This window comes from Dipodomys merriami, unplaced genomic scaffold, assembly GCF_024711535.1.
Source record: "Dipodomys merriami isolate MVZ:Mamm:240054 unplaced genomic scaffold, mDipMer1.0.p SCAF_29, whole genome shotgun sequence".
NCBI classification, from domain to species: domain Eukaryota; kingdom Metazoa; phylum Chordata; class Mammalia; order Rodentia; family Heteromyidae; genus Dipodomys; species Dipodomys merriami.
This window is the reverse complement of record NW_027204381.1, coordinates 1,437,268-1,448,893: the sequence shown is the minus strand read 5'-3', so window position 1 is coordinate 1,448,893 and position 11,626 is coordinate 1,437,268. Positions and strand designations below refer to the sequence as shown.

General features: G+C 41.9%; 1 protein-coding gene and 1 long non-coding RNA gene across 6 annotated transcripts in view; one reads left to right on the top strand and one right to left on the bottom strand.

Annotated features, from left to right (window-relative positions):
- Positions 1-1,651: 1,651 nt before the first annotated feature.
- The window catches only part of LOC138838806 (exophilin-5-like), a 52,323-nt gene continuing 42,348 nt past the window's right edge, over positions 1,652-11,626 (bottom strand). For 3 of the 5 annotated variants that reach the window (XM_070038154.1, XM_070038151.1, XM_070038153.1), the window contains 2 exons: positions 11,227-11,362; positions 1,652-9,295 (listed from right to left, as the gene is read on the bottom strand). In XM_070038154.1, the coding sequence (XP_069894255.1) occupies positions 4,074-9,295; positions 11,227-11,362 (5,358 nt within the window). In that variant the 3' untranslated portion in view covers positions 1,652-4,073. The remainder of the gene's footprint in view (positions 9,296-11,226; positions 11,363-11,626) is intronic. The other 2 variants (XM_070038152.1, XM_070038156.1) reach the window with 1 other exon arrangement.
- The window catches only part of LOC138838807 (uncharacterized), a 27,387-nt gene continuing 22,937 nt past the window's right edge, over positions 7,177-11,626 (top strand). Inside the window, exon 1 of the long non-coding RNA XR_011375757.1 lies at positions 7,177-7,276. This is a non-coding gene — a long non-coding RNA (uncharacterized lncRNA). The remainder of the gene's footprint in view (positions 7,277-11,626) is intronic.

Genomic DNA, 11,626 nt, shown 5'->3' with positions numbered 1-11,626 from the left:
TACTGAGTTTGGCCCGGGTTTGGTGTGGGGAGCTGGGCCTTAGGACGGCACAAGGCAGCATCTGGGTCTTGCCTTGAACTAGGTGTTTCAAGCCTCCCTGAACCAGTTGGGTGCTTGAAGCTTGGATGTAGGCAGAGACTGGGCTCCTGAAAGCCACTCTTGGGTAACCAGTTTGTAATTACTTTCTCTTCTTTTTATTAGCTTCTGGATTGAATCTGTTGGAAGGAAATAAAGATTCTCTGGCTGGGCGAGTCTGTAAATAAAGGAAACAGACCTTGTGCACCCTATTGGCAGACTGCAATACATGTCAGGCCCAGGCTCTGGTCAGGCCCAGGCTCTGGGTACTCTCCAGCCTTTATAACACTGACATTTTTGCTCGGTCAGATTTACCAGGGTTTTTTGGTTTTATTGTTTGTTTGTTTTTCCCCACAATGCTCTTGACCTGGTTTAGAAAAGCTAAGCAGAGGTTGTACACAGTGTTCTTTATACTTTAGATGATTATCAGGAACGAGTTGTAAATATCTGGTAAATTGCAGGGCTAAAGTGTAGCTTTACTTGTCTATTACGTTCATTGATGAATTTTGTTTCTTGGAGTCTGCTTAAATGCTTAAATGGAAGGCTATCTATCATTAAAAAAAATTATAGAACACATTGGTTCACAATCTTCCAAACAGACTTGTTTTTCCCCCCCCCCAGAGAAAAGATCTGAGCTCATCTCAAGCAATAATAAAATATGACCTAATAAATTATATAACACTTGAGGTAACACCCATTTTCCCCCTAAGAACTCAACAAGAAAGTCCTATTATTAAATCTGAACACTCTTGTTTAGCTGTACTGAGTCTGTACCAACCTATCTTCTTCCTCCTCCTTCCTCCTCCTCCTTCTCCTCTTCCTTCTTCTAGGTGGTACTGGAGCTTGAACTCAAGACCTTTAGCCCTTGCTTTCAAGGCTTTCTACCACTTGAACCATTCCTCCAATTCTGACTTTTTGTTAATTATTGAAATTAAGAATCTCTCAGATATATCTTCCCAGACTGGCATTGAATTGTGATCCTCAGATCTCAGCCTTCTGAGTAGCTAGGATTACAGACATGAGCCACTGACACCTGCCTTTTTCTCTTCTATTTATGTATTTCTTAATCTCTGCCTCCCAAGTGGCTGGAGTTACAGGAGTGAGCCATTGCACTCAGACTGTCTTTGGTTTCTTTGTGATAAACTCTCTATGGAGATGTGCCTCATTTTCAATGTCATTAATAAAAGATGTTACATAAGGCTGGACAAGTGTAAAACCTATAAAATGCTTAATACCTTAAGTATTCCTGTAACATGTATTCAGTACCCATGTACATCATGCATTCTACAATGTGTACAGAATATAAACCCGTCCCTGCCCTTTCATATATTACAACTTGTGGGTAGATTTTAGATTGTGAGACAAGGGTTTAAGCATTAGCACTCATTGCAGTCTCACAATATGGAGTATTTCCTCCTAGGATACAACTACTCATTGGTCAAATCTGAAACAGGCAAATCTCACCCAAAGCCACCTGGAAGAATAAATGCCCCCTTCCTTGTACTCCTGATGCTTTTCTACATAAAAGCTATCACTGGGAGGACAGGAATAGAAATCAAACCAAACAGCATTCCATTTAAGTCATTTATTTCCACATAAGCTTAAGTTTGTAACATATTCCACATCTAGAGAATGGGTCTGGGAACAATTACATTAAGAGAACAGGGATTTAACAAAAAGTGCTTATGGTTTTTTCCAGAAGCATTGAGTGTCACAAAGAGCCCCTGGTGGGAATACATTCACAAAGTTGCATGGAAAGTGAGATATTTACATATTTACACTATGTATTTAAATGGCATTCTGTCACAATTACCACTTAGTACCACTAAGCAAGTCTGTGCCTGTACAGCCTCTCTAATATTCTGCCTATTAAGTTTACAAAGGTTTTGAATTTTCTATATTAAAAAAACAGAGTTGATTTTCTATATATAAAAAAAACAGAGTCCCCTTCAGGACTCATATTTACCTCCTTTTCAAAATAGCTTTAACTTTCTCATTTATTTATTGATTTTTATTTGTTTAACATATCACCCTTGTTAACATATCTCTAACCATTGTTAGTAGCAGTAAAGGTGTTATTAGCATCAATGCATGTACAATGCAAGGGTAAACTTATTTTATTTTTTGTCAGTCGTGGGACTTGCACTCTGGGCTGAGGCACTGTCCCTGAGCTCTACTACTTGAGCCACATTGCCACTTCCAGTTTTCTGGTAGTTTACTGGAGATAAGAGTCTAAAGGGCTTTCCTGCCTGGGCTGTCTTGGACCACAATCCTCAGATCTCAGCCTCCTGAGTAGCTAGGATTACAGGTATGAGCCACTAGTGCCTGGCTTTAAATCTTATTTTAAATGAGTTTAACTGTACAAAATATATGAACATATCAGTCTAACATCTAACTAGTTTAAGAATTTGCAACATACTTACAGTATTGTTTCCGTAGTGATGTATTCTATTTACACATATAGTTCAATCACAATTTTATTAATAATAACTTTAGAAAACATTGTTATGAATATAAAAGTGACATAAATTACTATAGCTATACCAAAAATAAACAATAAAAAGCAGCAATTTGTATGTTAGAATACATAGCAATCTGCTAGACTTCTTTAACGAAGTGTTTTATAAAAGTATAAAACTGTAGATGGTGCTATTTTTATGAATTTTCTTGTTTTCTTGGTTCCTGAGTCAGACCAACAAGCAAATATGACAAATAGTGCAAATGATCATTGGCCACCAACCACCTTTGAATTCAGACAGTAGATTTCAGAGCAATCTGGATTGGGCTCCAAAGCAACTGTTATTCTGCCCTTCATTTACTTTGCTTTGAGCATAAACTTACTGACACCCTAACTTCATTCCACCTTTGGTAGCAAATTAGTGGGCCCACAAAACTTACAGAAATAGGACTTGCAAGTTGATCAGACTCTTTGTATAAAAATATTAACTCAGAATATTTTTTATGTAATTTTAACATAGAAAACATATCATCATGTGTGTTAAATAGAGAAAAGGTCTATGCATAGGCATGCACTAAGCAAAGAATAATAAAATATTATGTTTTGGCAATATTGGGGTTTGAACTCAGGGCTTCGTGCTTGCTTAGTGGATGTTTTACTTCTGAACCATGCCTCCAGCCTCAAGTTATTTTTTGTGCTAGTCCTAGGGCTTGAACTCAGGGCCTGGGCACTGAGTTTCTTTTGCTCAAGGCTACCACTTGGGCCACAGTGCCACTTTTGCCTTTTTTTGTTTATGTGGTACTGAGGAATCAAACCCAGTACTTCATGCATGCTAGCCAAACACTATCACTGAGCCTGAAATGTTATTCTTTTTGTTGTTGTAGTTGGTCGTGGGGCCTGAACTCTCGGCCTGAGCACTGTCCCTCAGCTCTTCAGCTCAAGGTTAGCGCTCTATCACTTGAGCCATGGCACCACTTCCTGCTTTTTCTGCTTATGTTGTGCTGAGGAATCGAACCCAGGGCCTTGTGCATGCAAGGCATGCCACCTTCTCAGCCCCGGAAATGGTATTCTTTACTATGCAAAAAAAATTTTTTTGTCTTTTCTTTTTTGGTACTGGGGATTGTACAAGCACTTTGTACAAGCACTTTGTCACTGAGCTACATCTCAGCCTACTCTGCATATTTAAACTGGTCCAGCAGACTTGATTTAAAGTTCTACGACCTATTTTTTTGAGCTCAAATGGGTGAGAGTTTGAAGTTTAAAAGAGTGGACAGATTTAAAGAGCTCTTGGTCAAAAGCCAAATATAAGAAGACAATGCATTATTTTCTCTGATATGGCAAAGCTAGATCTTAAGTACACTGTGACATGATCAATTATACAGGACTCTAAGCATTCACAACACAGTGAGACCAAAGGAGGATATTCTTAAGAGAGGAATGCAAAGGCACCATGCCGATATGCTCCTGATCATATAAAATAATATTGATTGAAATAGGAAAAAAAATACAATGCCTCCTGCAGTTTTTTTTTTTTAACACCTCACAGTTCTGACTCTTTGTCCTTTTCATCCAGGTAGTATTCATCATCTGTGGTGGTGTCTGTGTCCCAGTCCGACTCCACGGGGTCTTCTTCGTAAATATTGAGTGGCTCAATTGGAAATGATCCATCTTCTGGTGAACTGGAGCTCGAGGGGTCTGTCTGGGATGGGTTGGCAGGATTATTTACACTATGTTTCAGGAAGCCAGGGTTTTTAAGAAAACTTGGTTTCCATAATCTTCCTTGGGTGAGGGACCTCTTTACATTCTCCAAGAAAGCCAACTGTTGTTCCTTCCCAAAAATCCCATAATCAATGGGTCTAGAGATAGACGACGTGGACTTGAGACCTGTTTTTGTCCTGTTCTCGCTGTACAAAGCCCAATTTTCATTTTCATCACAGGAAGGAAATTCAGAGAAAGATTTGAATCTTCGATTGTACCCACTGTGGTTAGAGAAGTCATTCCCTAAGGTCAGTGGACTCAGGGCATTGTCAATAGAGGTGCTTTCAGAAAAATGGCGCCCCCTAGCTTTGGGTGGCTGACTTGTGCGTAGGTCACTATGCACATGGATGCTTTTTAAACTCTTAGAACGATAGAGCTGTGGTTCAGGTTCCCATCCTGGAGACACAGGCCTCCTATGTTGCTGCTGATAACTAGCCAGGGAGAGGTTCATCAGAGATTTCTGCACAGTTTCCAGGGAGAAAGGGGGGCTGAGCCTCCTCTGATAATCAGAGAAGTCAGCTTCTCTGAGGCTGGTTGATATGAGTTTGGCTGTGGATGCTGACTCTTCTTCTACAAGCTGAGCTACTGGAACATCTTTAGAATTCTCATGCTTTGGTGGGGATTCAGAGACATTTTTAAGCTCACTCTGGGGTCGCTGTGAAATGTCATTAGATTTCTGATGGCAGGAATGACTAGAAGGTTCTCTGCTGGCTATGCCAGTAACCTGAAGAGGGTTCTCAGAAACCTCCATGTCTGTCTCCTCGTCCCTCAGGATGTTTTCATCCACAGATTCTGTGGGCTTTACAGCAGCCCTTGGAGACAGTGCAGTGTCTTCTAGTCTGCCAAGAGATAAAAGACCAAAGCCAGATTCACTTCCACTTTGGGGGAAGATAGTAGCTACATGTCTTTTGGGGTTGAAATGGTTACTTGGGAATTTTTGGTTTGCTTTAGACATGGCTGCCAATCTATGTTTAGTGGATCTGTCTTCTCCTTTGTGTAGGATATCCAAGTTGGTGTCATTTGCATGATTTCCTTTAGTGAGTGACGTTTGATCCCAGTCCAACTTCTGCCTTTCTCCCCCAGCCTTCCTGCTCTCTGTTAGAGTGAGCTCCTGGTTTCCTTGGGGTAATTCTCTAGGTTCAGACTTCCCTGAATCTGGTTCACCTGAGTGAGTCTCCTCAAACTGCAGTGTCTGTGATGCTGAAGTTAGAGCGAAGGTTTGGCTTTCGGCAAGAGTTTTCTCAGTCACTTTTGGATGATCTGTTCCAGCTTCTCCTCCGATTTCCCCAGGATGTGGCTCACTGGAGCTGCCATCCGGGTCTGGGGCCAGGTGAGCTTCCAGAGACCACCTTGTACTTGGGGTAGATATAATGGCTATGTCTGTACCTGCAGACTCCCCAGAACCTCTTCTGGTTTGGGAACTTTCAACATTATCTTCCGAATGAGCTGGCAGACTAGAGGGTCCACTATTTTCTGCTTGAATGGATTCTTGGGAATTTTCTGGTGTTTCTGCTGCAGTATTTTTGTCCTGTTGTGTTAAAGAGTTGGGAAGGGTTTCCCTTTGTAAAGTTCCCCCTTTTTGTTTCCTGCTTTGCAAAAAATCACCTAGAAGTGTTTTAACTAAGTCACCTTGCAAGGTCTCTTTGGCCTTAGATTCTCCTTGATACAGAGAAACAGGAGCCATTTCTTCTAATGTAGGCTCAGAGGGTCCCTTATCTGGCAGTTTGTTGTCAGTCAAACTCTGAGCAGAGCTTTCTGTCATCTTTACATTTGGGGAAGGTGAACTTGACCGCTCCTGTGTAGAATCCTTTACCCTCTCTCCTAAAGCACGAGGAGATGCCTCCGTCTCCACCTGCAGGGATTCCATAAGCGAACTCGTGTTTTGCGCATACTGCTGAAGGAGGTTACAAACTTTTTTGCTGGCTTTCCTGGGTAGAGTATAATATATTGAAACCACTTCGAGACATTTTACATTATCTTCATTCCCAGAAACAGAAAACATACTAGTAGTTTTGAATTTATGTAATGTGTTCTTGTTTTCTTTTTGGGCTATGTCTGCACAAAATGGTAAAGGGTTTTCCTCCCCTGTCCCAGGGGCAGCCATCTTTTCAGTGCATTCTTGGAAGAGTTCCTTTGGGTGCAGTGTGTAGGTGGAAGAACCATCTCTAATAGGTGATTTGCTTTCTAGCGAGGAAAAGAGTCTCCCCCTGGTCTTTGGTGTCACAGAAGCAGCGTCTGTGTCTAAGACTGATTCGTTGTTTGTTTCATCGCTTCCAGTGGAGGCTTGTGGTTTCTCTGAAGGACATGACATAGACCGCCCCACAAGGAATGGAAGTGGTCCCTTCCTCACAGAAGCAGATCTGATGGGTCTTACCTTTGCCATCTTCTCTGTGGCTTCGCATGCCACGGTGATGGAATCAGAAACCACTTTGGAACATTCACTCACTGACTCAGGAAAATCACATCTGCTTGACTCGTATTTCTTCACCGGATCTGGCACAGTGTTTTTGATTTGAAAGGGAAGTGGCCCGTTCCTAATGGATGTAGCCCTTACCTTACTTTCTGGCTGACTGCCATTGATGAGGAAACTGGCCGATTTTCTCGGCAAAGTGCAATAAATGGTGTTAAGCTCCGAAGCTTTGGGATTGTTTTGGTTTTCTGTGGGGTGACTTCCTTCGCTGGGGGGTATTGAACAACTTGCTGTTTGGCTTAACTTTTCAATACAGGATACACGATGTCTTACCTTTCCATTTCTGAAAGGAGAACGGGAATGGCCTTTGACAAAATCAACCACATCCTCACAGAGAGGCACATGACCATCATTGCTCTTTGGGGTTTCTGAAGGGCTAATTATAGCACACTGGCTATTCTGCTTTGTGGTAGCATTGTCTGTGTCTTCTCTCTCTTCTAGAGCTGGACCATTGTCTGAAGGGCTTCTGGTGGTAGAAGAAATCACACGAGCATCACGAAAAGAATAATTCGATGGTGAGGAATTGGGTGTTATCCCTGATGATAGAGCCAAAGAGTCACATGGCCTATTGGCAGCCATCTTGCTGCAGCTGGTGGAACGAGGTGTGGGATATTGTTTGGCCTCAGTATCCAAAAGAGAAGACTCCTCGGGAGACTGTGTGTTTTGATTATCAGTAGGTTCAGAGCACTGCTGGTTATTCTTACTAGTGCTGGAAATGTCTCCTTTACTTACTGCCAGTTCCTTGCGGCAACTTTGACTTGGGCTGGGGAAAGATAGTGGCATTGTGCTTTGCTGAAGGAAAGGAAGGAAAGCCGCTGAGTCAAGTTTCTTGATCCCTTTAAGTTCATTGGATGTATCTCTTTGTGATATCCAAATTGGGGAGGCATTTTTCCTGGAAAAGGCTCTGGGTGACTTTCGTGAACTTCCTTTGCTAGGTGAATTTAAACCAAATCTGTCATTTTTGACTGGATCCTGGGAGAGAGGATTTTGAAAATCAGTTAAGGGGTTTGAGATCACTGTCTGTGAAATAGACGGGGGAATCTCTGTCATATTGGTCTGGTCTGTCTGGTGTAGTTGTTTGTCTTCGGAAAGAGATTCATTCATGTCTTTCTCATTCATTTCTGTGACCAAGATATTGGGCTGGGTTTCAGCCAGAGGAAGGGAATCAAGTAAAGTGCTGTTGGTCACAGTAGCTTCTGTATGGCATCTTCCTGGAAGGGAGTCTGGCTTATTAGGAATGACATTTTGTAGAGTGACAGTGAAATTCGGAAAGTTGGGACTCTGAGAATTCCTTTTATCATCAGGAACCTGGGGGAAGGAATTTCTGAATGAAGGTGCTAGATTCTGGTCAATTCCAAATGAAAAGGGTTCTTTGTTTCTCTGCATGTGTTCAGGACAACTGTCCTTTTGATATTCCAACCCAGTAGTTGTCATGGGATGACTCAAATCAGACATGGAGCCAAAAGTTGGTGTGCCAAAATAAGGAGTGGATTGGTTCTCACTTGTGTGTGATATCTCCATGTTCTCCAGTGGTGGCATCTGAAAACCAGACTGCCAGGGATATGGGTTTTCTTGGCTCCTGAAAACTGGAGAAAATGGCCTCCAGTGTTGAGGAGGGACACTGTGGCCATGAACATTTGCTTCAGAGGGAAACATTTCAAAGTCTCTGTTGGAAAAATTGAATGGCTTCCTACCCTGATGAAAGTCAGGCCAACAGGAATAACATTCTTCCTGTTGGCCCCAAAAAGAACTTTGTCCAAATCTGTGCTCTCTACTTTGTTTAAAAGCATTGCTAAAGAATGACCTAGCAAAGGGGTTGTCCTGATGGTAAAATGGCATGTTCTCTGAGTTCTCAAATATGTCAGGATGCATGGGAGTATCCAGGGGATCATTTAAACGTGCATTTTGATAAGCATTCTGTGAATGGAACCATTCATGTCTCCTATTCTCCCGAAGACAGTGAGGATACATACACTGTTCAGCAGGGTCAATTTCCATGGGTGACGGTGCGCTATGGAACTCTGCTTGGTTCTGTCTGTCTCTCAAAAAATCTGATCTATTCCATATGATAGATGATAATGGAGTCCTCTTTGGGCTCTGCTGGTGGCTTGCAGGTACAAATCGATTCCTGTTCTCAGTTGTGGTTGGAAAATGTAAGCTTCTTGCAGTGAAATGCCCCGTGGCTGGTGAGGCTGATCGTTGTCTGCTATCAAAACACAGAGAAGTGCTCCCAAATGTATTCTTTTGCACACTATCTTCTAAGCCTCTGCTGGGTTCCTTTGTCCTATACATATTATAAATTGTCTTTGTCCTAGGGGAAAAGGTTTTAAAACCTTCTCTAGGAGTTCCTGGTCTCAAGATGTCATAGATGGACATATTAGAAGTTTCATGACGATTTTGGGGTCTTCTTGTGATAGCTCTAGGTCTGTTCCTGTTGGAGTAAGAATGGCCAGACTGCGTGCTTGATGCATAGCTGGCATTCGCTGAGCTTGTAGATTGCTCCTGAGCAAGTTTGCTATCCAAGTCATCTAAAACTAAAGGAGAATATGAATTAATTCTTTTTTATAGTTTAATCATAATTTGAGTTGTTGAACTCTCTCAAGAAGCTGGGTGCTGGTGGCTCACACCTGTAATCCTAGCTACTCAGGAGGTTGAGATAGGAGGATCGCAGTTGGAAGCCAGCCCAGGCAGGAAAGTCTGCAAGACTCTTATCTCCAATTAACTATCCACCAGAAAACCAGAAATGGCACTTTGGCTCAAAGTAGTAGAGTGCTAGCCTTGAGCAAAAGAGCTCAGGGACAGTGCCTAGACCCTCTCAAGAAACTTTTTATCATTCTATCATATTATCATAAATGTGATGACATTCATTTTGATTTTTTTGAGTTTGACTTTACAAGACAGTAATGCAAGTTTCTTTTCTATGCTTTGTCCTTAAAAATTAAACCTTCCATAATGCCTGTAAAGGTAAGCCTTAAAATAAAACTTTTTTTTTTTTTTTTGTCGGTCGTGGGGCTTGAACTCTGGGCCTGGGCGCTGTCCCTCAGCTCTTCAGCTCAAGGTGAGCCCTCTATCACTTGAGCCACAGTGCCAATTCCAGCTTTTTCTGCTTATGTGGTGCAGAGGAATCGAACCCAGGGCCTCATGCATGCAAGGCAAGCGCTCTACCACTGAGTCACCTTCCCAGCCCCCCCCCTCCTCCTCTCCCTCCTCCTCCCCTCCCCTCCTCCTCCTCCTCCTGTTACATAAGTCAGGTAATGAGCACTTTTCTTTTTGAACAGTGTCACCCTTTCCTTCGCTTTCTCCCAATGTTTCCCTCCCACCCACCCCAACAAGTTGTATATTTCATTTTTAACCTAGTGTCTAGTGAGTATCACCGCTGCATTTGTTCACCCTTTGTCCCCCAGTTTCTGTGCCTTTTGAGTAGATTTTCCTCTGTCTGTATTCCAGGGACCATTTTACAGAGGGTGTCCTGAGACCTAGTGTCCAATCAAGGTTCTCTCACCAATGACCATGCTAGCCAGACACCAAAAAATGGAAGGGATTTCATTACCTTTGCAAATTGGATTTAGTTCCCCAAGCTGTATTTGTTACTTTTTGGTTGATTTTCTTGACTAGTGGTCAGGCTTAGTTTGACCTTGAATAACTGATGTAAGGGGAACTATGGTTGTAGAATAATGACATATGCGTGCATATGGTACTTTAGAATATGGTTCCTTTTTTTTTTTTTTTTTTTTTTTTTGCCAGTCCTGGGGCTTGAACTCAGGGCCTGGGCCCTATCCCTAAGCTTCTTTTGCTCAAGGCTAGAACTCTATCACTTGAGCCATAGCCTCACTTTATGTGGTAGTGAAGAATCAAATCCAGGGCTTCATGCATGCTAGGTAAGCACTTTACCAATAAGCCACATAGCCAGCCCTCTGGTTCAGTTTTTCTCAATATCTACTCTACAAAGTTAATAGTTTGATGAGTAGTAGATTTCCCATTACAGTGTCTTTCCTGATCAGGAGCAATAAAGGTCTAGGGAGAACAGCAAACTATCTAGATGTATTTCCTTTTTGCCTGAGGTTAAATATTAAACGTTATTATCAGCTCATACATTTACTAGCCCTTGATCTGAGAATATTTGATTGGGTTATATTTAACCATTAGGTTTTTCAATGTTTGTGTCAATAGCACATGTCAAGATGAGGAAATTTCAGATAAAGAAACTTCAAACATGAGCACAGAGTTTGAGCTGGGTATGGTGGTATACACCTGTAATCCCAGCAGTCCACAGGTTGAAGGGGAGGATTGTGAGTTTGAGAGCAGATTGAGGTACACAGGCTAGCCTGCATTACAGGATGAGGCCCTCACCTCACCTCCAAGAACAAAAACAGCAACAGTGCACATATTTTAATAGAAGTGATGCTGTATTATTTGCATCCCTTTTTGACCTTGAGTTGCAAAGGTGATTGATATGGAGACTTACCTTGGAAAAACTCGTTCTCCAGCCTTGAGGCCTCCCAGGGAGGAGGTCTGCTTTCCTCCCTCATGGTTGATGGCTTGGGCACGAACACACTGTTAACTGGCTGATTTTCCAGATGCAAACTGGATATTTTTTCCTGCTGATTTTAATGCAAACAAAAGGAAATTGTTAATACATACACACACACAATATCATTTCTAGACCCTCTTCAGCCAAAATACTTATTAAAAAAAAGTCAAAAGCTTAACTGTCCAGGTTCAGGGACAACAAACAATTTTCCCAACATGTATTTTTCAACTTAATGTTTTCTTGGTTTTGCCACTCGCAGACTGATCATGAATTTTGAATTCTTTTGTATTATATACAAGTACACTACTGCTCTTCATTTCATGTGCTTCAGGTA